The sequence below is a fragment of the Chinchilla lanigera genome, unplaced genomic scaffold (assembly GCF_000276665.1).
Source record: "Chinchilla lanigera isolate Chin_1 unplaced genomic scaffold, ChiLan1.0 scaffold00041, whole genome shotgun sequence".
NCBI classification, from domain to species: Eukaryota; Metazoa; Chordata; class Mammalia; order Rodentia; family Chinchillidae; genus Chinchilla; species Chinchilla lanigera.
Window position 1 is genome coordinate 13772855 of NW_004955442.1, and position 25501 is coordinate 13798355.

At 53.1% G+C, this 25501-nt stretch overlaps 2 protein-coding genes and 1 long non-coding RNA gene across 8 annotated transcripts in view; 2 read left to right on the forward strand and 1 right to left on the reverse strand.

Annotated features, from left to right (window-relative positions):
* The window catches only part of Slx4 (SLX4 structure-specific endonuclease subunit), a 26447-nt gene extending 7195 nt beyond the window's left edge, over positions 1-19252 (forward strand). For 4 of the 6 annotated variants that reach the window (XM_005391326.1, XM_005391327.1, XM_005391329.1 and 1 more), the window contains exons 4-15: positions 2229-2418; positions 3299-3511; positions 5866-6074; positions 6203-6519; positions 7483-7690; positions 8078-8166; positions 8943-9089; positions 9609-9775; positions 10592-12813; positions 16251-16353; positions 17316-17717; positions 18106-19252. In XM_005391326.1, the coding sequence (XP_005391383.1) occupies positions 2229-2418; positions 3299-3511; positions 5866-6074; positions 6203-6519; positions 7483-7690; positions 8078-8166; positions 8943-9089; positions 9609-9775; positions 10592-12813; positions 16251-16353; positions 17316-17717; positions 18106-18460 (4622 nt within the window). In that variant the 3' untranslated portion in view covers positions 18461-19252. The remainder of the gene's footprint in view (positions 1-2228; positions 2419-3298; positions 3512-5865; positions 6075-6202; positions 6520-7482; positions 7691-8077; positions 8167-8942; positions 9090-9608; positions 9776-10591; positions 12814-16250; positions 16354-17315; positions 17718-18105) is intronic. The other 2 variants (XM_005391330.1, XM_005391331.1) reach the window with 2 other exon arrangements.
* A 2338-nt stretch (positions 19253-21590) lies between these two features.
* Positions 21591-25501, reverse strand: part of LOC102022971 — a 22004-nt gene continuing 18093 nt past the window's right edge. The window contains exon 3 of the long non-coding RNA XR_262138.1: positions 21591-22028. This is a non-coding gene — a long non-coding RNA (uncharacterized LOC102022971). The remainder of the gene's footprint in view (positions 22029-25501) is intronic.
* Nlrc3 (NLR family, CARD domain containing 3) overlaps positions 22468-25501 on the forward strand; it is a 39041-nt gene continuing 36007 nt past the window's right edge. Inside the window, exon 1 of the mRNA XM_013517686.1 lies at positions 22468-22727. The gene's annotated coding sequence lies outside the window, so the exon portion shown is untranslated. The remainder of the gene's footprint in view (positions 22728-25501) is intronic.

Here is a 25501-nt window from a genome sequence, read left to right on the forward strand (position 1 = left end):
TAGGGAAACAATATGATGTTTACACATGTGCGTCTGATTTATTTCACTTATGAGTATGGTCTCAAGTTCCTGCCATATATTTTTAAATGTCTTTATAAATATACATATTTTTCTTGTGTTTCATTGGAAAGTAAGGTATAGACATCAAGACATCAAGACATTGCACACCTGCTTAACCACAATACCATTATCATGCCTAATGCCATACTATTGCCTGGTATCCAGTTGAGTTTTCCCCAGGGATCCAAGTATATCTTTCTTTTTTTTTTTTTTTTGGTTTTTCTCCGGTACCGGAAACCGAACTCACGACCTTGTGCTTGCCAGGCAGGCACTTTGCCGCTGAGCTAAATCCCCAGCTCCCCAAGTATATCTTTCATAGCTAGTTTCCTTTCTATGACAAGAATTCAGTATAAATTCACACACTGCATATTACTGTAGCTTAATCTCTTTAAGGTTAGATTCTAGAATAGTTCCCTTGGTTGGTTTTGTTCTGTGTTGACATTAACTGTTTTTGTTTTCCTGAGGCAGTGTCTCACCATGTAGCCCAGGCTGAGCTCAAGCTCAAGGAGAACCTCCTGTGTACTGGGATTGCAGATGTGTGCCACCGTGCCCAGCCTGACATTAACTCTTAAAGAGACTAGACTAGTTGTCTTAGAAGATTTTGTACTTTCTGGATTTGCTTGATTGTTTCCTCATGATAGTGATTTAACCCCTCCCTCTAATGTTTCTATTTCCAGTATACTATAAGTAAACCTGAGGATTTAACTCTTTGCCTTAATTTTTGTATTTTAGGTGCATGGTAAGTAAATCAGAGGTCAGATTGGCTCCAGGTTATACGGTTTGGTGACCACATACCACAGGTGCTGTGTGGTTTGTCTTGCACCACTGCAAGAGGCACATAATGTAGATGGCCCTATCTGTCACCTGTGCAGTGCAGAGCCTCATCTCTTTTATTTATTTATTTATTTATTTTTGGTACCGGGAATTGAACTCGGGACCTTGCGCTTGCCAGGCAGGCGGTTTGTGCCGCTGAGCTGTATCCCTGGCCCTCAGAGCCTCATCTCTGATAAACGCATATAAAAGGAAAAGCAGGGAGAAGCCATAGTGGTGGACCTAGAGCTGATGGATATGGAGTCTGTTGGTCCTGCATTAGCTTATTTCCCCTTGAGAGGACTGAAGAGTCTCAGGCTGCCCCAAACGTCCACAATGTGCAGTGCTTTGACCTGCTGAGGATTGGTCCTCTCATGATGCAAATGGCGAGGCCCAGGAGTCACTCAGCCAGTGCATGGGCCTAGCACCTGCCCTACATTTAAAACCATTTTTCTGCATGTATTTCCACATCATACCCAACAAATGCTTAAGAAGGAATAAACCATTTCTCTGTTTAAAAAATAAAAGAGGAAGCACTGAATGTGTAGCTAAATGGAACAGTGCATTTTTAGCATGTATGAGGCCCTGAGTTCAATCCACAGCACCACATACACACCAAAGAAGAAAGGAAGTAGAGTAAAGATGTGCTGCTTTTCTGGCTTCAGTGGCAGGTGCATTAGGCCATAGCACTTGAGAACTGGGGACCCATGAAGTTCTAAACACAGCCTTGTGAGTGCTGCGGGTTTGCCCGAACGGTATTGAGTGACCCACTTTGGGGTGTTCTCAAGACCAGAATCCACCATCCTTTGGTCTCATGCTAAGCGGGAGACTCTGCCTTTTAACCGCCGAAAGTTGTTCACTCTGCCCTGGTTCTTCTGTCGTGGGCAGTAAAAGGTCAGCAGTGGGAAAGGCTCAACTTTGAGGAGAAAACCTAGGGATGGGGTTCACTGGGATGGGAGCTCTGTGACTTTGCAATGCCTGAGGTGCAGGCTTTAATAAGGGGAAAGATGAAAGGCAAGTTCCTGAGGACCTCGATACTCGAAGTGGGCCTGGCCCACCAGCATCACCACATCTGGTGGTGGTTAGAGATGCAGAGTCCCAAGCTCCACTGGGACTCCCTGAATCCGCCCAAGTTTTCACAGGCACTGTAGATGTGCTGTGTGTATACTGAAGCTTGGTGAGAGCAGTTCTAGGAATCCCAGGGCCCAGTTTCACTGGGCAGCACCCCAGGCGTGCAGAGCAGTACTGGGCCCTGGTTTCTTTGTGCTCTCCCTGGTGTCCATGCTGTGTGAGGCACAGACATGACACCGAGGTCTGGAGCCAGCGTGTCTTCACAGATCTTCGGTGCTTTTCCCCAGGAAATGGACCGGGGCTCCCTGCCACAGACAGTGATGCTACAGTGGCCTTGGTCCTGCAACAAGAGTTTGGTAGGGAAGGTACATCTGCGCAGGATGATGGCCTGGAGGCGAAGGGGTTGTTCTTCTGCCAGATGTGTCAGAAGAACCTCTCCGCAATGAACGTGACCCGGAGGGAGCAGCACGTGAACAGGTAGGAGCAGTGCAGACCTCCCCTTTCCCGTGGGAGTGACCTGAGGGTACCCCCAAGGCTCTAGCAGAATTCTAGAGACATTCTTTGTGATATTAGCACCTCAGGGTGATCAACCTATCCCGTTTTCTAAACAGTTTTATCAATATAGAACTCACTTTTTACCATTTAAAGTACATTGTCCCATGGCTTCTGTTGTTCCATCCATGCAGCTGTGTAGCCATCACCATCAGTTTTGGTTTGGGACCATTTTCATCACCCCCAGAAAGAAGCCCTGGAAAGTTATTCCCTGTTGCTCCTCCCTCATTTCCCTGGTAACAACTAACCAACTTTCTGTCTATGGATTTGCTTACGAGACACTTCATGTAAGTGAAATCATATAGTTCTTGCCCTCCTGTGTCTGTCCTCCTTCACTTAACGTCTTGTTTTCAGAGTTCACCCGTGCGGCCTTTATCAAGGCCATTCATTTTTACGGGTGTCATTCATTTTTACAGTTGAGTAGTAAGTAGCCCATTGTATGAAAGACCACATATTTATCCTTTCACTCATAGATGGACACTTGCGTTGTTTCCACCTTTGGCAAACATTTGTGTCATAGTTGAATACCTGTTTTTCAGTCCTTTAAGGCATATGTTTAAAACTAAACTTGCTGGCTCGTAAGGTAACTGTGTTTAATCTGCTCTTGCTTTCTGTGGCCGCCTCTGCTAACAGATACCTAAATTTGTGTCTGGAGCCAGCTGCCGGGAGACAGGCCGGCTGTGTGAAAGGGTGGTTTGGGGGAACATGCACAGGCCATCACGTCCATATTGACTTGGATCCAGCATTTGCTATGATCCACATCCCTGGGGAGCATGGTTCTCTTCTGTTTACTGTCTTCCTCCAGGTGCTTGGATGAGGCTGAAAAGGCGCTAGGACCTTCTATGCCTCAGATCCCTGAGTGTCCAATTTGTGGCAAGCTGTTTACCACCTCCAAGAGCCGGATCAGCCACCTGAAGCAGTGCGCAGTAAGGATGGGAGTGGGGCCCCAGCTGCTACTGCAGGCCGTGCGGATGCAGACAGCTCCACCCGAGGCGAGCAGCAGCCCTCTGGCACCCAGGTGAGGTGAAAGAAGAGAAGAAAGTTAAGCCAAATAATGGTGTTTGTACTCGGTTTGACTTTTTACAAAGCTTTCTGTAGGGCTGGAGTGTGCTGGAGCCCTCTTGGATTCCGTAAGTGATAGAAACATTTGAAGAGGAAATTAGGCACCGTCTAGAAGGGATTCTGGAGGGCACAGATTTTTGCATGCACACAGCAGCCTCAGTGGAGAGAATCTGATTGGATAGTTTCCTTGAGGTCCTTCTTAAGGTGTTTCTAGTCCACGATCCTGCGGTGGCCCCTCTGGAGAGTCTAAGGATTTGGGATTCACTTTACCTTTTCTGTGTTTTGGTTGGTCAGTGTGGCTTCAGTGTTAGTGTAGTTCAATTTTCATAGTATTAATGTCAGATTATTCAGCACAGCTCAAAAGAATTGATGAGACAGAACTACAGGACCTTTTTGTGTTTTTAAATTTCCCTGAAAACACCTTTTTTCCTGAATTAGCGCTTGTATATTAAAATAGGAAGTCTCTTATGCAAGGTCTGCGTGCAAGGACCCTCTCCTGTTTGTGTGTCTGTGGTCTGCATGCAGAGACTCTGCCCCCTCTTGCCAGGGTCAGAATATGCAATCCCCTGTGCACAGACGCACGAATAGCAGAGGGTCCGCTTTGCTCACGCTGCCCCTGCCACTGAGGACAGCCAAGGTAACGCCAGCTTCACGCAGAACAAAGTCAGCGTGGGCCCCTGACTTCCCATTTGGGGACTTCTTCCCTTTGACAGCTGGCAAAAGCAAAGGGAAAGAAGGCCAAGGTTGGTGGCTGTTTGTCCTGGCCACTGCCTTGTACACAGGCTTTGGGCAGCAGGGCTGGGCCAGATCTGAGAGCTCAGAGGGCAGAGGGGATTCTCTGTTTTTTCTTTTTGTGCTGCTGGGGATTGAGGCCAGCGCCTTTGCACTGAGTTACATCCCCCGCTCTTTTTTTTAAGGATTTTTTTTTATTTTTGACAGGGTTTTACTTTGTAATGGAATGTGGCCCTAAGGTCATTATGTAGCCCTGGCTGGCCTCGATCTTGTGGTGATCCTCGTGCTGCAGCCTCCCAAGTGCTGGGATTACTGGTGTGCACCACCATACCAGGCTCAGAGGGGAGTCTCTTGGCCAGTAAGTCTGTCTATGTTTAGTACATCCACATTAGTGTCATAGGGTAGGAAGCCTTAAGGCCTTAAAATAGACGTTATCTAAACCATTGCTTGCCTGTCAGACCACCTGTGTCTGCTTTTAAAATACCTCCAAGTACTGAAACTAGATGTGTGTGAAGCCTTTTAGAAGGCTGATCAAATAGGAAGCTATAGGAACTGGATACCCTTCAGGGGAGTTTGAACCTCCCTTCTGCTAAGATCAGGCCTGGGTGTCTGGATCTTTGGGGTGCTCAGAATTCCCTGGCCTGAGTGCACATGCCAGTCTGCTCACCACCACCCACTCATGCTTTCCTTGGCGCTGGGCCTGGCCTGAAGCCCAGGAGAGCAGCCTCAGCCTCTCACTACACTCATGGAGGCATCTACCCAGCTGCTCATACAGGTTCGGAGGAAGCCAGAGCTGAGTTAGGGCTTACTTAGATCTTCTAAGGCCACATCTGAAAATCTCCAATGATTGCTGCCCAGGGAGGAGAGCATCAACTTTTGCAGAAGCCAGAGGCATGACGAAGGCTGCAGGGCAGGGAGGGTGGGTGCTACTCCCAGAGTTGCCGCGTGCCTTACCCTCCTACTTCCCAGACAGGCAGTGGAGCTTCTGTCCAGCCCAAGACCCCTTGTGCTAATCTCCCTAGGGCAGAGGTGCTATGTACTGGCTCTTGAGAGAGCTGACTATAGGAGGCTGAAGCTGGGAGGCCCTTGCTTCAGGCTTTGGGCAGAGATGCCGCCCTGGGGCCTCTTCAGGAGGTGATCAGTGTGGCCAGGAACTGTTTCAGGTACTACACTTGATCTTATCCAAAAGGCCAAGAAGCGATAGGAACTGTTTCGGGGCATCTGAAGTTTTAGTGGGCAGAGCTTGGTGGGAATCCGTGGAGCCAACTCAGAGCCATTCAGTGTTGACTCACCAGAAGGTTCAACTACATCTAGGTTGGCAAGTATGCTGACAGTTCCGTCTCTCTGCTAAGATCCTGGCTGTGCAGTATCACAGAAATGGCCTGGACTCTCTCCTGTTTGAACTTCTGATTGTTGGGCCTGGGTTGGACGAGCTCATGAGGAGTCAGCACAGTGAGAGCAGAAGCAGCAGTGGCCCCGTGCAGGGAATACACTGCCCTTTCTGTCATCCCACACGGGGCAGACGGGCCCAGTCTGGGGAGAGCCCCTCTCTGACCTTTCTCTGTGACTGCCTTCTAGCTTTAGCAACCTTGTTGGAGGTGGGAAGCGGAAAGCAGCCACAAACAAGAAGGAGCCACGGAAGAGGCGGAAGGTCGATAAACCCGAGGTACCATCTGAGGACCTTCTGGTGGCCATGGCTCTGTCCCGATCTGAAATGGAGCAGGGTCCACCTGTGCCTGCACTCAGACTGGAAAGTGCTTTTTCTGAGAGGATGAGGCCAGGAGCAGGTACACGTGGCTGGGAGCAGAGGCCCTGGGGAGAGCTTGCTGCTCTGCTGCCAGCTGAGAGTTGGCCAGCAGCAGCTTCCAGATGAGCAGACAGATCCACTACTGACTATCCTTTTGTTTATCTCTAGAGAAGAAAAGTCGCAAGAAGAAAGCCCTGGTGTCCCCGCCACAGTTATTAGTACAGGACGCTGACACCACAGGTAGACAGATAGAGGATCGTGTAGCCCAGCTCCTTTCGGAAGAAGTGGAACTGTCCAGCACACCACCACTTCCTGTCAGCAGGCTTCTCAGGGACAAGCTGGAAGAGGCAGGTTGGCGTCTACAGGAAGAAGGAAGAAAGGGGAACTTCCTGTGGGAGGGCAGTGCCCTGACCGGAGCCTGGGCTTTGGAGTCTTTCTACACAGTGGGCCTGGTGCCTCCCATTGTGCCCCAGCAGCCCACCAAGGTGAGCCCTGCCCCTTCTGGTGCACACATGGACAGGCTTTGGGGAGAGGTAGGCAGTTTCAGAAATGAAGCCGTGGATACCATAGTTGAGCGGGGCAGAAAGTCTAAGAAGTAGAAGCCAGAGGGCCTCGTCTGTAGCTTATTTCTCTTTAAAGCAACCAAATGGCAGTCCTGATAGCCAGGCGTGGTGGCACATACCTGTAATTCCAGCACTCAGGAGGCTGAGGCAGGAGGATCACTGTGAGTATGAGGACAGCCTGGGCTGCATAGTGAGTCCAAGGGCAGCCTAAACTACATAGCGGGAGCCTGTCTCATAAAATAAACAAGCAAACAAAAATGGCAGTTGTGATAAGAAAAGAGGACTTCGCTTCCCTAAGTTCAGTGTTTTCTTGGCGAGTTTAAAATTCAGAGTCCAAGCTGGGCATGGTGGTATACTCTTATAATCACAGCATACTGGGAGGATAAGGCAGGAGGATTGCAAGTTCAAGCCTGGCCTGGGCAACTTAGCAAGATCCCATCCCAAAATTGAAAATAAAATAATATAAAGTAAAGTGCAGACTCCAGGCCCCAGTACCAAGGTGGCTGGTATAAGCTCTGATAGGCCTAAGAACCTCCATTCTGCATGGGTGCTCCGGACAGTCCTGCTGTAGCTGGTCTGAGCCAGTCCTTAACCTGCTGTGTGACCATTTAGATAGGAGATCAGCCGGCCCAGGACCTTTCTGACTCTCACATGAACCTTTGCAGACTGGGATGCCACAGGATGGCCTGGCTGTGGCAGAAGCCTTTGACTCAGGGACCGGGAGAGCTTCCCAGGCTTGCTCCAGGCCACCGCTGGGGGACAAGGGGACAGCCCTTGTCCTGTTCTCTGTGGTTTTACGCCTACCCACGCATATGTGGGGCAGCTGCCACAGTGCGTGTGCCAGTGACGATGAGCACACAGTCACTTTGGCTTTCCTCCTCGCAGGGTCTCACACAGGAACCCAAGCTAACACAAAGTCCACCTGCCCTTCACAGCAGCTCCCATGCCGCCAGCAGCCCCAGAGACCCATCCCTGTCTGCCAGCCAGAGGGAGCAGCAGGCCCTGCAGGACCTCGTGGACCTGGCAGAGGAAGGGCTGAGTGCCAGCCCATGGCCCTGCAGCAGGGGTCTGGCCTGCTCTGGAGAGGCTGCGGGTGAGACGCTGGGTGGGATGTTTGGGGCAGCCACTCAGTCTGAGGTGCGGAGAGACTATGAGGGCAGCTCGGGCCTGAGACTGCGAGGCACATCCTGGTGCTGGGGGAGAATGCAGACTCGGGGTGCTTTCGTTTTTCTCAGAGGTGAACGTGACGTAGCCACTTGTGACTGTCACAGTTTTCTTAAACTTTAAACGAAGACAGGGTGTCTGGGTAATTTTCTCTCTTTTATTGTCCCTCTATCTCCCTTTTGGGGAAGGTTGTTAAAACATCTTATAAGTGTGCTTTAATGAAAGTACCCTGAGGTGCCACTGGGTCTAACGCAGCCATTGGCAGTTGGCGTTGCTGGGAAGTGATACTTGTTTAATGTGCAAACTCTTCTCTCAGGGTTGGATTTGGTGCCCAGCAGCCTTCCTCTGACTGGTTTTGTCCTGCCACCCGAGGAGAAGCCCCTTGAGAGGGACAGCCACACTTCGGTAAGCACAGGGGCTTTGGCACTGTGAGCTGAGTGTGACCTTGACCACTCTTATTTGGTCCCCTAGTCTCTGCTTTCCTGATGACCAGTGTACCTGGACAGCCCTTGAGTGGAGCCAGCTGAGCACCCACTGGGCCTCCCGTCATATCTCTTGAGGCACTGCTGCAAAGGCTTCTGTCCCTTTTGTCTGAGGACACTGAATAACCCCCGCAACTGACCCCAGCATCCACTTTGCCTCAGAGTCCCAGGAAAACACTGGCTGTCTATGCACCGCCGCCTCTAGGCATCTGTTCTGCTGGCTTCTCCATGGTTTCTCTCGAACATGAGGAGCTGACCGTATAGGGTCCTGGGCCAGGCTGTAATTACCACCCAGGGTCCTGTGTTGGTACTGAATAGTATTATAAGTCGGGCTTTCCTTAAAGTACCAGAATTAGCCCAGTACCTCAAGCCAGCAACCAGCCTGGGGTCATCACGATACATAGTTGGGGAGCGGCAAGTCCCAGAACAGCTGGGCTCAGGGCCCCGGTCCTGTTACAACATTTTGGTTATAACCAGAGTCACATCCACTTGCTGGTCACTCGTACCTGAGGTCAGCAATGTACTGTAATAGAGGCCCAGAGAAAGAAGGTAGAGTTCTGCTACTCTGGATCGTTCAGGACCCTAAGATAACCCCGAGATGGAGAAGAGAAGAGGTCCTGGCTCTCAGCTCACCCTCAGCTGGGGACCTCACAGCCTAGTTAGAGAAGCTGACGGCTCTCTTCCTGTCCTGTTGTGCAGCTCTCCCTCGGGTTGCTGGCTGCTGACTTTGGTGCCATGGTCAATAACCCACACCTGAGCGATGTTCAGTTCCAGACAGACAGCGGGGAAGTAGTTTATGCCCACAAGTTTGTGCTTTATGCCCGGTGTCCACTTCTCATTCAGTATGTGAGTATGCAGCATGCCTCTCTTCCCTCCCTTCCTCCCACCCCTGTCTCCCACCCTTACCCCAGAGTGGTTCCCCTATCGCCAGCATTGTTCTACTTCTGTGGAGAAAGGGAGAGGCGGCGTAGCCTCAAGGCAGGAAATGTGGGGGAAGTGTCAGAGTTTTGTTCCATTGAGTGAACCGCCCTCCACGAATTGTTTCTTCTTTCTTCTACCTGCATCATTTCCAAGGGTCACTGTTGCTCCCTTCAAGGCTGATGTGCACAGTCTGCCGGAGAGTTCTAGAGTCTGTCAAGGGAAACTGATCAGCTCCCTGAAGCCCTAATATGCATCCCTAAATTGATTTGGAAAACAAAGAAGTCCTATGGCTGAACCTGTAGAATTCTGGCCAAGAAAATGCACAATACTAGCCCATGCCTTTCTGGAGCATGGAACTCTGGGGCTGGAGTTTCATGGACATCCAGGTGGTCTGTCTGCGGCAGTTGGTCAGTAAGCCGACTTCTACATTTCATTTCACCCTAGGTGAATAATGAGGGCTTCTCTGCCATAGAAGATGGGGACGAGACCCAGCGTGTGCTGCTGAGCAGTGTGAGCACTGAGGCCGCCTGTGTGTTCCTGCGCTATCTCTACACAGCAGACGCTGGTCTGCTGCCCCACCTGGCGGCTGACCTGGGCACCCTGGCCCGCAGGTTGGGCTTGTTCTTCCCGTGGACTCCCCAGTCTGTGAGAGGTGGTGACAGGGTCCAAGATTGGTAGTTTAGGAGGGTTGTGCTGTAGAAGGGTGAGGGCTGAGGACAGCAAGACCTTGAGTCCTGCTTATATTATTTAGCCCCAAGCCCGTGCTCAGGGCCCCCTCTCCAAGGCCTCTTAGCCACAGGGCCGTCGGAACAGATACCTGAAGGGCCGGGCATTTGCATGGTGGGGAAGACTACCAGGCATGGCAAGAGGGTGGCCCACAGCCTTCACATCCCACACACTGAGCTTTGTGATGGTCCCCATGAGAGCAGAGCAGTAGCAGCCAGGCATCTAACCCCCGCCAGGGCTCAGGGAGCTCTGGAGGGCTTGTTCCTCCCACGCCTGTTCAGCCCTCAGGTCCCTTGGGGAGGAATGCCTTGGCCCCAGGGCTTTGAAGTGTGCCAGTTGGGTGAAGCCTTGGCCAGCTGGCCTCCAGTGAGCTGGTCTGCTGAGGTTTGTCTCAGGCATGGTGTCTTGAAGGCCTGTCAGAGCAGCATGATCTGCCTGATTTTGCAGCGCCGACCCCAATTCCATGATCTCAGACCCAGTCTGACGTACCTCTATGTTTGCAGCAGCAAAATTACAGCATTGTGGGTTTCTAGAGCTAGCGCTGGGTGGTTCCAGTGCAGGCGTGTGGGTTCCATCCTGGGAGGCCGGGGAAAGCCGCGGTGGGCCACACTGTTGTTCTTCCCCTAAGGACTGCTCCGGCCGCCTCCCAGGTGCCCACAGGCCCCTCCACGCAGCACGGCGGTGACTGTGTTCTGTTGCAGGTTTGGTGTGAGTGACCTTGCTCGCCTGTGTGAGCAGGTGCCTGCTGTGATGGGCATGGAGGGCGAGTGGCAGGAGGAGAAAGAAGCTGAGAACTGTGAAAGCAGAGTGGAGAATTTCCAAGAGCTCTTGAGGTCAATGTGGGCAGACGACGAGGAAGAAGCAGAGACACTGTTGAAATCTGAAGAAGACAGAGAAAAGGTGAATGAAGCAGACATGGAAGAAATTTACGAATTCGCAGCCACTCAGCGAAAGCTGCTGCAGCAGGAAAGAGCCCCTGATACAGACGAGGAACCTGGCCAGCCAGGAGAGGACAGTCCGTCCGCTGGCTCCCCTCCGGCAGATGTCCTGGGAAGCAAACAGTTGGAGAAGGGAGACCAGTTAGAGTTGCTGGGGCTGCAAGAATATAAGTCCCCAGTATGTGGGAAAGACGCAGGGCTCTCCCTCCTGTTGCCCGCAGCTGGATGCTCAGACAGGGCAGCGGGTGCAGAGACCCGCCAGCAGACGGCACCGAAGGAGGCACCCGGCCCCAGCTCCTGCAGCGCTCCCGGGGCCTGCAAGGCCGGGAGAGACCTTGTGCACTCGTGTGAGGTCCCTGCTTATGAACGTGTCTTTTTGTCACCTCAAGGAGAATTCTCTGAAATGTCCCAGATAGCGAATGAGCACCAGGAGCAGGGTGACGCCGTCAGGAAGAAAGAGGTGGACATGGCCTGCACTCCCGCTCCACAGCTATACCCTTGCTGCCCCGCATCGTGGCTTCCTGGTGACAGGAGTCCCAGCCGATCGCAGCTTCACCTTCCTCACACGGGTGATGCATCCCCGCCCGCGCCCCGGCCACACGGTGTTGTTCCCACGGTGTCCTCCCCTAGCTCAAGATCTCCAGCTCTGCCATCAAAGCAAGACAGTGACATTCTCACAGTCCTTAAGGAGCCAGGCCACTGGAGAGGCCGAGGGTGTCGTTCCATATTGGAACGCAAAAATAAGGGTGTCTTGATTTCCCCAGAAAAATCCCCACCCATTGACCTGACCCAGTCAGTTCCTGACCCTGCAAGTAGCACATCCCAGGGTCCTGCCTCCCAGGTGAGCGGAGAGAACGAGATCATCCTTTTACTGGATTCAGATGAAGAGTTGGAGCTAGAACAGACCAAAGCAAAGTTGGTTTCTAATGGTCCCACAGAAGAAAGGAATGTTCTAGAAGTCAGCCACAGGTCCTCTGAGCTGTTTCCAGTCATCGATGTCGACGCAGATCAAGAGCATTCTCAGAGCCCCCCGAGGAGAGAGGCTGAGCTCGAGACTGGGGAGGGACAGTTGGAGAATCAGGGTATTGTGGGCAGCACAAGGGCCTCCTGGCTGATCTCTGACCGTGAGAGCAGCCTTGATGAGGACAGTACCACAGATGCCTCCTGGCTAGTGCCCGCCACCCCATTAATCAGCAGGAGCCGTGACTGCTCGTCACAGACCCAGATCACAAGCCTCAGGGCCAGGCCTGCAGAGGATAAGATGGCGCAGCCCTCATCCAGGGCCACTCCGGAAAATAGCCCAGTGTCGGAGGCCACACAGAAGTTCTCAGTCATCACACCCCTGATGTCACCTATGCCTCCGGGAACTTCTGGCCGTGGAAGGCAGGTGCACAGGAGCCCTTCCCGTTCCCAGTCCAGGCACCACAAGCTCTCTTCCCCAAGGGCCTCATGTCCCGCGGCAGGAGGCCTCCCTGATATCACTGGGCCAGTCCACAAACACTCACCAAAGCAGGCAGCAGTGAGCGAAGTGGTGGAAGTTGGGGACAGTGAAGATGAGCAGGAGGTAGCTTCTCATCGGGTGAACAGGAGCCCCCTGCTGGACAGCGAGCCCCCCATCCCTGTGGATGACTGTTGGAGCATTGAGCCCCTCTCACCAATTCCAATTGACCACCTGAACCTCGAGCGCACCGGCCCCCTGAGCACCAGCAGTCCCAGTAGCCAGGCCCAGGAGCCTCTGGACCATGGTGACTGCCACTCCCCAGGACTCTTGGGCAGCACCCCCATCCGGGCAAGTGGTACGGCCAGAAGAGCATCTCCAGAGCAGTCCTCAGGAGCTGGCTCCCCGGGGGGCAGCAGGCTGAGCTTCCTGAATCCAGCCCTCTGGGAAGACTGGGAGGAGGAAGGGCAGAAGTCTCCAGAGGCTCCTGCGGCCCACACACCGGGTGCCCTCCGAGCTCAGAAATCAGATGGGCCAGAGACACCAAGTGAGTGGCATTAGGGTCCGAAGGGGTCTTGTCTACACCTGGTGGGGCGTGGAGGTCCGGGCGACGTGAAGCGCTGGCTCACCTGGCCAGACCCCTTCCACACGGAGGGAGACTGGCTGGCGTCAAGCCTGTGCCAGCCAGTCAGTGCTTCCTGCACCAGCCTGCATCCAAGCCAGCACTCCCCTGGGTGCTTGGTAAAGGTACATATTGGTGGACCCCCTACAAAACTCAGCCAGCACCCCCAGTGGTGGCAAGTCTGAGCAGTAGGCATCCCATTTGTACCTTAAGGTGGGGCAAGTGTGGCTCCTCAGGGTTGGAAGTGTGGCTCAGTAGGACAGTACTTGCCTAGTGGGCTTGAGCTCCTGGGTTGCATCCCCAACGCCACAGAGTTGAATATAGAATTATCATAGGGCCCAGCAACTCCATGCTTACCTACCCAAAAGAATTGAAAACAGACTGAAACAGATCCTTGGCGGTGCATGTCCAGAGCAGCACTAGTCACAGTGAGGGAAGGTGGAAGCAGCCCGGTGTCTGTCAGCAGATGAGTAAATACAGTGTGGCCCATCCATGTGGGGAGTGGTATTTGGTCATGGACTGAAGTCCTTACACCTGCCACAACATAGGTGAAAACACTGTGCGAGGTAACAGAAGCCAGACACAAAAGGTCATCTGTGAAATGATTTAGTTCCTGTGAAATAGCGAATCCAGAGTGATGGAACAGAGGCTAGGGGTTGCCTGGGGCTGAGGGGAAGGGGATGGGAGTGACTGATTATTGGGTACAGTCTCCTTTGGGGCATTAAAAATGTTCTGGAACTATGGTAGTGCACGCCTGTAATCCCAGCACTCGAGAGGCTGAGGCAGGAGGATCACTGCACGTTTGAGGCCAGCCTGGGCTACATAGTGAATTCAAGGCCAGCCTGGACTACATAATGAGACCCTGTCTCAAGAAAAAAAGGGGGTGTGCTGGGGATTTAGCTCAGTGGCACAGTGCCTGCCTGGCAAGTGCAAGGTCATGAGTTCAATTCCTGGTACCAGAAAGAAAAAAAAATGTTCTCGAGGGGCCAGGGATACAGCCTAGCAGTATGGTACCTGCCTGGCAAGCACAAGGTCCTGAGTACAATTCTTGGCACAAAAAAAAAGTTCTGGAACTAGATGGAGGTGATGGTTGACCAACATTGTAAATGTCCTAAGTGGCTAAGTGGCACGTTTTCTGTGAATCTCACCCCACGAAAAGCCTAGCAGACTGGGATGTAGCCCAGTGGTAAGGGCATGTGCTTCGCATGGCCTGAGTTGGATCCTTAGCAGCAGAACAGAAACCTTCGCAAATGGAGAAAGCGTGGGGAGGCTGTGGGCCCTGTCCTTCCTCGCCCCCATGGGGAAGAGTGCCACTTCTGGCTTATTTAAGGCACCCCAGCTCACTTAAAACCACTGCCAGGGGCCAGGCACTTGTGGAGAGGAGGGACAAGGCCAGCCGCCCTCCATGGTGGGGACAGAACGCAGCACTGAGGGTGAACGACTGAAGCCTGGTGCTTCCCGCCCTCTTGAAATCTTAGGTGACTTAGGCCACTGCCAGCGCTCGGCCTTCAAGGGCTTCAGAGTCACCCAGAGAGTTTCCTAAACCATGTGGCCTACCCCACCCTGTCCCACACCAGAGCTTCTGCTTCAGGGGCCCCACGTGACCTAGAATTTGCATTTCTCACCAGTTCCCAGGCAGGGCTCTAAAACTGGGGCACCTTGGTCTGAATCTGAGGTGTCCTTCAAGATGGACTCTGAGGGCCTGGGGATATAGCTCAGTGGCACAAGCACCTGCCTGGCAAGCACAAGGTCCTGAGTTCAATTCCTGGTAGCAAGAAGAAAAAAAAAGGCTCTGAAACAGGATCCAGAACTGCTACTTCACTGTAGGTGTCAGAAGGCTCCATGCTCCTCATCTCTTCCATTTGTCTTTAAAAAACTGATGTGAGTCTGGTGTGGTCCACACCTGTGATTGTAGCACTCTGGGTAGCTGAGGCAGGAGGATCACAAGTTCAAGCCAAGCCTGAGCAACTTAGCAGACGGTGTCTCAAAATAAAAGATAAAAAAGGGCTGGAGATGTAGATCAGTATGGAGACCCTGGCTTCACTCCCCAGTACCAAAAGAAAAAAATGATTTTTTTTTAAGTAACAGCTTTATTGGGCTATAATTCATATACCGTAACAGTCCTTTTTAAAGTATACCACTGAATGGTTAGATGAATATTTAGTGCTGTGCAGCCATTGTCATCTCATTCCAGATGTTTCCAACACCTGAAACAAAGTCCCATACCCATTAGCAGTCCCTTCCACCAGCCCCTGGCATCTGTTCTACTTTCCGTCCTTGTGGATTTGCCTGTTCTGAACATTTCACAAAAATGGGATCATACAGTAGTGCTCTTTTGTGCCTCGCTTCTTTTGCTCAGTATAAGGTTTTCAAGGTATTTGTTTTGTTTTTTGGTACCGGGAATCAAACGCAGGACCTTGCACATGGCAGGCAGGTGCTGTGCCGCTGAGCTATGTCCCCGGCCCGGTTCTTAAGGTTTACGCACGTTGTAGTGTGAGTCTGTGCTTCGTTCCTTTTTGTACTCAGCTCCTGCCCCAGTGACACACAGTGCACAGCATTTGCTTATCCATTCATCCATCGGGAACATTTACGTTGTTTCCACTTTTTGGTTATCACGAAAATGCTGCTTATCAACATTCACACATAAGTTTTTGTATGGACATAAATTTTCATTTTTCTTTTTCTGTTTTTTAATTTTATTGGTACATTTTACATATAAATAGCAATAATATTTATCATAGGGAATTTGTACCTGTACAGTATATATCGTGTTTCTTTTTTCATTTTTCTTGTATATAAATTTAGAAGTAGAATTGCAGGTGATATGGTAACTTGTTTAGCATTTTGAGGAACTACCAACCAAACTACCAACTGTTTTCCAAAGATGTTGCTTCATTTCATCTCGCGCCAACAGTATGTGAGGATTCCATCCCTGCCATTCCCCATCCCCGCCAACACTTCCTGTTTTCTGCGTTTCCTTCTAGCCATCCTAGTGAAGGTGGAGTGGCTGAGTTTTATTTGCACATCTTCGGTGGCTCATAATGCTGAGTATTTTTCATGTGCTTATGGACCATCTGAGTGTCTTCTTTGAAGAAACCTGACAGATCCTTTCCCCTTTTTACATGGGTACCTTCTTATTGTTGAATTACAAAGGTGGTATCTCCCTAATTTCTCTCTCAGTGAGTTTGTTATTCATGTACAGGAAGGCTATTGATTTTTTGGGTGTGGACTTTGTATCCAGCTACGCTATTGAATTTGTTTATTAAATTTAGCAGTTTTTCTTGATGATACTTCAGGACCCAGAAGTGGTAGCAAACCCTCCTCTCTCATGCTGATATATGTGGTTCCTCTATTTTATCCAGAAGGTGCTAATCGGAAGAAAAATTTGCCCCCCAAAGTGCCCATAACTCCAATGCCAAGGTATTCTATCATGGAGACTCCGGTGCTAAAGAAAGAACTGGACAGGTGGGTGCTCTTCTGCCAGGCTGGCTCATAAATGATCTTTTCCTTCCTTTGCATAACCCGGCTCAGCAAGTCGGCACAGAAGGATCCAGCATGTGGCTCCTCAAGTCTGGTGGCTGCAGGGTGTGGGCTGGGGAGGAAGGTTCTGCAGTCTGCTCTGCGGGGCATATGTGGCCACTGGGTAGTGGAGTGAACTGCTCACTTCTCTGAGTACTTTACCCACATGCCTCGGGCTCCTTAGAAGTCAACAAATGAACCTTCTTTGGGTTATTCACTGGGTATTTCCATGCCCCATGTTGATGGAAGGGGGACCCTATCCATACAGTCTGAGTAAGACTTTATTTTTAAAAGAATTTTTTTAGCCGGGCATGGTGGCACATGCCTGTAATCCCAGCACTCGGGAGGCTGAGGCAGGAGGATTGTTGCAAGTTCGAGACTAGCCTGGGCTGCAAAGTGATCTCAAGGCCAGCCTGAAGTGCATAGTGAGACCCTTCCTTAAAAAGACAAAAAAAAAAAAAAAAAAAAGAATTTTGTTCTGGGTTTTTTTTGAGACAGGGTCTCGCTATATAGTTCAGGCTGGCCTTGAACTCTTGGGATTCTCCTGTCTCAGCCTCCCAAGTGCTGGGATCACAGTGTGTGCCACCACACCCAGCTCATTTTTAAAAGAATATAAAAACTGTCACATCTTAATACTGCTGTTGAGCTTGGATACCTGGAGAAGTCAGTGCTCCCACCAGCATGCAGAGCACTGTGGGGGGAACTCTTCTGGAATATTCTTTTGTGTAAACTTGGGTGACTCATAGGACAAATGCTAACCTCTGAATGCTCATAAACATTGAACATCTAAGGTCTGGATCCCACAGAGCCATTGCTTACATCTCTTGGTCCTTCCTAACATGGACATAGTGTGGAGTATATAGGTGGGCCACACTGATGGGCCCGCATTTCATCTGTGTCCCTGGCAGGTTTGGAGTCCGTCCTCTGCCCAAACGCCAAATGGTTCTGAAACTGAAGGAGATTTTCCAGTACACTCACCAGACCCTGGAGTCAGACTCTGAGGATGAGATCCAGTCCTCACAGGTGCCCCAGGAGTGGCCTTGCAGCCAGACTCTCCCCACTGAGACCTACAAGCCTTCCAGGGTGGGAGGTTGCACCCCACTCGAAGCCACTGAGGGTCCTAGCACCCAGAAGTCTAAGGGACCTCAGCATCGAAAGAAGCAGCCCGGCCAAAGCATCCCACACCGGGGGAGCAGGCCCCCAGCTGAGAAGCCCCCTCCAGGCTCTGATGTTGACACCCAGCTCCCAGCCTCCCAGGAATCTACGGCCACCTCTGTGGACAGCAGCGACACCTCCTTTAGCTCACAGAGGTAACCAGATGGAAGCAGTGGGGTCGGTGGCGTCGTGTGAGAATGGGTGTCAGGGAGGCTTGATGCCCGATGTTGAGCAGCCCACTTTGGGCTCAGTGCAGGAGGCCCGGGCAGTTTAAAGGGCCATTCCTGAGCCCCCAGCAGGCCTTCAGGATCTGTCGTCCTTGCCTGCAGGCTTGGACTTCTAGCAAAGGGGGACCCCACCTGGGCTGCCCTAGCTGGAGAGCCTCAGAACCACAGTAGCCTGTGGGGCACCATCAGCATTCTGCCCCCTTGGGTGGCTGTCCCTGCACGTGCCAGGCCTTGAAGAGCCATGGAAACACTCCTTCCCTCCAAGGGGCTCCGGCCAGGGAGAAAAGGTGTCACAAATGTTGTCTGTTCTTTTCAGTTCTTCCTGTGAGTTTGGAGCCACCTTTGAGTCTGTAGGTGATGAGGAGGAGGATGAAGGTGCGGGGGTCAGTGCATCCCAGGCAACTAGCCAGGCGCCGGACACGGAGGAAGCTGTGAGACGTTACATCCGCTCCAGGCCGGCACTGTACCGCAAGGTGCTCATGTATCAGCCACTTGAGTTGTCGGAACTGCAGGCTGAGCTGAAGCGGGACGGCATTCGCGTGGCCATGGGCAAGCTGCTGGACACCCTGGATGCCCTCTGCATTACCTTCACCACCGCTGCAGCCCGGAAGGAGAAGCTCAAGCAGAAGGGGCAGCAGCAGAGGGGCAGGAAGAAAGGGGAGCGGGACTGACAGTCCTGCCCGTCCAGCAACCTGTGGGTGGCTGCGCCCAGCGGCCCTCACCCCCCAGGCATCTGCAGGGAGGCCCGGCAGCCAGAACGAGACTGGCTTCCGCAGGCATTCTGGGCCTCGGGACAATGATGGCCGCGACCCCCGCTTCCTCCTCTGGCCTCCCCCTTCGGGCGCGGCAGCTGGAGTGCCTCGCCCACTGTATGGACAGCCTTTCCCTTCCCCCGTCAGTGCGAGTCTGTCCCTTTAGCCCCGCAGGGCCCTGTCCATGAATTCTTGAGGGGCAGGGAGTCACACCAGGTGGCCAGCACAAGGCTGGATTCCGCCCCATCTGCCACTATGTGTCCATTAGGCCCAGGGACAACTGCCCAGGAGTGTGTTCTGAGATGAACATCAGGTCCAGCTTGCCCCAGCCAGCCGGGCTGCCTTTCCAGCACACAGACGAGTCTCAGCCACTACCAGCAGACCAGGTGACTGGTCTTCCTATACTGCCGTGCTCCAGGTGCAGCTCCTGGCCCAGCCATTCTGCCTAGACATTTGTCATCATCACCAGCAGTCTCTTAAGAGGATGGTGCATCAGCTCTGCAGGATGTGTGGTGGAAGTGTGTGCCCCGCACAACTCTGCAGCCCCCAGAACAAGTGTGTGCTTTGTTGGCGGGTTCCGTCCCGCATCGAAGCCTCCAGCAGTGCTTTGCGCACGGTGGCCTCCATATCCTGTGAACGTCCGTGTCTGTCTTAAATACAGAACAGCTGTTTTTATATGATGTGCAATAAAAACAAAAGGCTTTATAAAAACCTAGATGCTATACTCCCCACAAGCCGCAAGGGCAGGCTCGGAGCCTGAGGCCTCACTGCTTGCCCACTGTCCCCAGCCTTCTGTCTTTATCTTGAGGGTGCCAGGCCCACTAGCTCCCTACTTCCCCTTGGTTCTTAGATAACAGATGCAGGTGCTCATCCATTTCTACACCCACCCGTCTGTTCGGCCTTCACCCACACGGGTCGTCACAGCGTAGCCGCAGTGCTTGCTGCTCACAGCGAGGGCCGGTCCACAGCCCCAGCTTTGCTGTGGGGGTGTGACAGGTGCATGATGGGCCCCAGCTGGGCCCACTGGTCCGCCTGCCTGTCTACAGAGCGAGGGCAAAGCGCTACCCCTGCCATGAGCAGGGCATATGGAGTGGTCAGACTGTCCGTCCAGAGCAGACATACTGGCCTGTCTCCTACCTAACCTAGGAGTTGGGGCTCAGTGGCCTCAAGGGTGGCATCAGGGGCAGTTTCCTGGGTCTTCAGGGTGAGCAGCAGGGAAGGAGGTGAAAGTGGGGCTTCTTGAATTTGTAGTGTTTGTACTGGTTGTGACCAGGTACGAAGGACCCAGTCCTGGCTCATGTTGTCTAGAGAAGCAGATTAGACGGAAGCCAAGGATTTGCAATCAGCTTTGAGTTGAAGGTGGATTTAGGCTTGTTTTAAAAGGGATAGGCTTGGTGGTGCAGGCCTGTAGTCCCAGCACTCTGCGAGGATAAAGCAGGAGGATTTCTAGTTTGAACCCAGTCTGGGCAATTTAGTGAGACTCTGTCTCAAAATAACAAAAAGGCTGGGGATGTAGCTCATGGAAGTCATGAGTTCAACACTCAGTACTGCCTAAAAAAGTCACATTTTCCTTCTATGAAGAGGTTGAGCCTACTCCCGGGAATGGACTGCTGAGGGACGTGAGATGAAGTTACGAAGACAGGAGTCTCAGGATCTCAGATCAGCTCTGCAGGATGTGTGGTGGAGGTGTGTGTCACGGGCCCTGGGGAAGGTGGTGGGGTAGCCATCCTTGGCAGGGGTCCGTGACCCCAAAGCAGTTAGGAACTTCCAGGCTCCAGGCCGTCTGTGTCAGGGGAAGGGGTTAGAGGAGTTGAGCCAGATTAGGAGCTTCTGAAGTGCCCACCAAGGGGACAAGGGCCTGGTGATTAGATCTGAGCCTCGTCCTGAGCTTGCTGAACTGGGTCTGCTTGGGCTTCCTGGGCCAAAGGGGATGAGGATGTGCTGTGCCCAGGGAGGGAAAGCTCTGGACCGAAGGCCTGCGTGTGAAGCAACATTTCATTGTCCTCCATGAGAAAAGCCGCTGCTGCTTCCACAGAGAAAGGGGTTAAAATGAGCCGCTGCGGTAAAGGAACAGCCATTATCAGAGATGTGGCCCTGTCCAGGGCAAAAGCTTCACCCCCTCCACAAAAATTACATGGGACTCGGGGATGCAGTGTTACGTCCAGCTATTTGCTTGAAAAGGAAAATGACAGCGCAGAGCTGCAGTGAGGCTGGAGAAGCAGGGTGGGCAGAGGGGCCACCTCCTGGCAAGTGGGGAGGGCGCTGTCTTCCAAAAGCTTCCTTCCTACCCTGAGCCTGCAGCAGAATGCTCACCGGACACTACCAGATCACCTGCACTTCGTTGTATATGACCAGACTTCCAGGTCTGCCCACTTCCTGTGGCTGCAGCCCCAGCCATAGCTGGAGCAAGGAGCCGCTGGCCTGAGAAAGGCTCGCTAAGAAGAAAGGGCTCGGCACCTCAGCCGGAGGCCTTATGCTGCCCCACCACCTGGCCTGCCGAGCCCACTCTGGGTGGGTGGAAGTCCAGAGCAAAACCAGCTTTAGAGCCCCCTCCCCACCCGCACCACCAGCCTGCCAGGAGCCAGGGAAATGGCACCCATTCGAGCCTGTGTGGGCTGGCAGATGTTCCTGGGAGGGCGGGAGGGGTTGCCGGGATGGTCCCCAAGATCCCCGCAGAGGCAGCTTTTCATTCTGCTCAGCATCCATCCACGGGGACTCTGGGGGAGGCAGAGTGAGCCTCTGTCTTCTTGCTTGTGACAGACACGCCAGGCCCTTGCGGTCTCCAGTATCCTGCCAGTGGCCTGGTTTCATGCGCCTGCACCGCACCCTACGGCTGGGTTGCAGCCACCGGTTCTGCCTGCCTGGAGCCTCATCAGGGTCCTCAAAGGGACCCTGTGGTGTCTCCCAGCACCTGGCTTGTTCTGAGTGCTCAGAAGGCATTGCTGGAAGGTGAGGGACAGGGGCAGAGGCAGACAGAGGCGCCATGAAGCAGTATTTCCCATGTGGCACCCCAGGTCCTTCCCCCTCCCCCCCGTGGTGCTGGAGAAGGACAGTCTCACTCACCCTCCCGCGTGGACACCAGCTGCAGTGTGCATCTGAAGTCATTAGTCTCCTGCTCTACAGCCATTGCTGGCTCCCACCTATTGCTGAGGAAAATTCAGACTCCAAAGCTCCCGTCACGTGGCTCCCACCTTGTCACCTATTTCCCTGGGTGGCTCCATACTAAGTGGGCGGCTTCCTGTCACTGGAAGATGTTCTGTACATTTCTTTTACTGCAGCTTTCCTCATGGTAGTCACCCTGGGCCGTGTCCTTGCCCCCACACGCTTTCCTGTCAGTACAGGCTGTCTGCTGGTCCACCCTCAGGGGCCACACTTGACTTCCTCTCGTGAGCAGCTGCCTTCTGCTGCTTCCGGTGCAGGAGCCCTGCCCTCAGGGGCCTCTTGACTCACAGGAAGACATTGTGGGATGTAGTCGGGCCACAGGTGCCTGTGAGTGAGTGAAAAGCAGCAAGAGGGTTAGAGAAGGAAGGGGAGGGTCAGAAGGTCAGAGAGCCCGGAAGTCGGGGGCAGCCCAGCCTTTCTAGATCCCCACTTGGATTCCAGACCACCTACCTAAAGCAACTATCAGTTGATGAATCTCTCTTCCTTTTTAGGGGTAAAGGGTGACATGTCCATAGCTTTGGCACTTTGGCACCACTTTCTGCTGAACATCAGGCCTGCAAGGATGCTTGGTCTCACAATCAAGATGCCAACGTGTCTCCCCGCTCTTGGGGTAGTGACAAAGCCAGAGAGGTGAGCGCAGGGCAGCCCCAGCTCACTGATTTGTCACAAGGCTGTTGGCTTTTGAATCAGACAGGAAGGAAGGCTGAGGTAGAGCCCAGCACAGGAAGAGGTGAGGACCAGAACTACAGTGACAGCTGGTGAGCTTGGTGGGGACTACAAGAGGGGTGCGCCTGTTGCCCCTGGCCTCTTGGGGCCGGCGTAATAAGCTCCTCTCTCCCTTCAGGCTGTTTCCTCAGCCCTGGACAGATCCCAGGGTCTCGAGGTTCCTCTGGCCAGCCACAGGGACACCCAGGGTACCCTGCTGCCTGTCATCCCTGGTTCAGAGCTAAACTCAGGAGTGTGGAGATGAAGCCACCCAGTGCTCCCATCTTGTCATCCCTGGAGCAGCACCAAAGCACCAGAGGTAAGTAGAGTCCAGGCGCCTCGGTACAGAGGAGGGAGAGGCACGGCTGGCAGGAAGGACAGAGAGCTAAGGCCTGAGCTGCTCTGGGCAGCAGGCAGACTCCAGGAAGCTGTCGTTGGGGTGCTCGAGCCTGGAGGCCACACAGGGTTAGTATGGGGCACACAAGCACGTGCTTAGGATGGCCCCAGGGGAGGCCCCGCTCCCCAGGCACCAGTGACAGCTGGCATCAGTGGAATCTGCAGACTGGACACCGTCCTTCCCTCCCTGCTGTGGGACTCAAGCAGCGAGCCTCCCCCTCTGCTCCCTGCCGCAAATGGAGTAATAATATCGGAGGTCATGAGGCTCCAGGTCCAGTCACAGCTCCTGCCCTATAGATGCTGAACAGGGTCGCGGTGCAGCACCTCGGCCTCTCCTGGCTGCACCCTCAAGGAAGCTGAGGCTCATCATTCTGAGGGTAACCACAGAGGCCTTCTCGAAATAGGCCTTGCTGGGCTGGGCTGGGCTGTTGGCAGCAGGGTGCTTGCCACAGCCAGGCTCCTGGACCCCAGGCTCCTCCTGGTTCCCACCCTGGAGGCCTGAGCTGGGGGTCCCCTTGTCTGTCCCAGGCTGCAGGCTGAGCACTCGGCTCCTGCCTAGGGGCAGGACCCCAGGGTCTGGCTGCCCTCCCCCGGGATTCCCTGGTCAGAGTAGTTAGGTGCATCTCCAGAACAAGTGCGACTTCCTCCTGCCTTCTGGAAGGCTGACTGGTGGGCCCACCTCAGGCAGGCTGAGCCCTGGTTCCCAGGCCTGGGGCGGGGGGCGAGCAGTCTGGACAGCAGCAAACCAAAGGAGCCGTGGCCAGCGATGCAGCCCGCCTGAGCTTGGGCGGCAGCACGGAGGCCACACCCATGGGCACTGTTCAGGATGAGCATGACTGTCCCTCAGTGGCTCGGAGGTCTGTGGCAAATTGCAGCCCATGGCCACACAGGGCATCCAGGCAGCTGTCCCTGTCGGCCTTGGGCTGGCCATGGGGCGGGTGGGAGGGGGTCTGGTCATCCCGCACCTTCTACACTGTCCTTGTAGGGGAAGGTGTCCCAGTCTGAAGAGGGCGAAGGCCTGGTCTGAATGGGGCATGAGCAGAGTACCAGATAAGATACAAGACACTTGGGAAATTTGAATTTCAGATAAATGATAAATTTTATCATATATCTCAAGTATTATAAGGGATATACTTGTATTAACATTTTTGTTATTTATTTGAAACTCAAATTCATCTTGGATTCATCCTGTGTTTTAATCTGGTAAATCTGACCATTTTAGGCCCAAGGGCAGTGGGATAAGAAGAACATGGGGGTGATCAGGAGGAAATGTTGACCTCAACACGGGAGGACTAGCTGGGCACACAGGCGGGGCACTGGTGGGGAGCCACTCTTCCCAGGCAGCCCATGCCCACATTCACCTGCTGCTGTCTCTTCCTCTCGCATTCCTCCCCGCCTCCCTCTGGCCCAGAGGTTCACTTCTGGGGTTCCTGCAGACACCCAGGGAGCCTAAAACAGAGGCATCTGGGGGCCCCACTCCAGGCCAGTGAGATCTCAGGGTGACCTGGCTCAAGCAGTGGGCTTGTCATTAAAAACAGTGCTGCATAGAAAGACCATGAGACACAGCAGCCCCACTGCTAGGCACAGACTCAAAGACCTGGGGGTGGGGGTTGTACCCCCACGTTCAGAGCAGCATACTTTACTATTACCAAAAGGTAGAAACTACCTAGTGTCCATCGGTGGACGATGCCTAAACAGTGTCCGCCCTGCAATGGACGATCACTCAGCCACAGAGAGAAATGCAGCGCTGACCCACGCCGGGGCTGCAGACATTGTGCTGGGTGAAAGAAGCCAGACGCTGAAGGACAACGCCATGATTCTACTCACGGAGTTCCTAGAGTAGTCACAGCGACAGGAGCATGGTGGGGCCAGGGGCAGGGAGGGGACAGGGAGTCATTGCTTATGGGGACGGAGTTTCAGAGGTTTTGTTGTTTTGTTTTGCGGTGCTAGGGATCGAACCCCAGGTTAGACAAGTACCGTACCGCTGAGGTGCATCCCTCACCTCAGAATGTCAGCTTTGCGAGATGGTGGAGGATGCACCACAGTGTGAAGGTAATCAGTGCTACGGCACTGTGTGGTGAAATGATGGAAAAGGTCAGTGTTAGCTTAGGCGTATTTTACCACCATGTAAAAAGTTAAATTAGAAAACTAATGCTCTGAGCCAGGCACAATTGTGTCTACCTGTAATCTCTGTGTGCTGGGAAGCTGAGGAGGAAGATTGAAAGTTCAAGTCTGGCTTGGGCAACTTAGTGACTTACTGAGACCCTGTCTCAAAATAAAACTTATAAAAAGAGCTGAGGATGTAGCTCAGTGCAGAGGATCTGGGTTCAACCTCCACTATCAAAAAAATAAAAGAAACTAATGCTCCAGATAATGCCCTTCCAGGACAGACAGGCACGGAACACAGCCCCCCAAGCCCCTCATCTTCCCGGGCACCACCTCGCCCCCCAGTAGCAGGAGCAATTTGTCACCTGGCGAACACACCTTGAAAACCTACAGCAGCCAGCTGTGTCCACCCCTGGGCTATGCCCTGACATCACCTGGGCAGAGACAGGACGGAGAGAGGCCTCTGGTCTGGAGGCTGGCACTGCATTGCTTTTCTTTCTTTTCTTTCTTTCTTTCTTTCTTTCTTTCTTTCTTTCTTTCTTTCTTTCTTTCTTTCCTTCTCTCTCTTTCTTTCTCTCTCTTTCTTTCTCT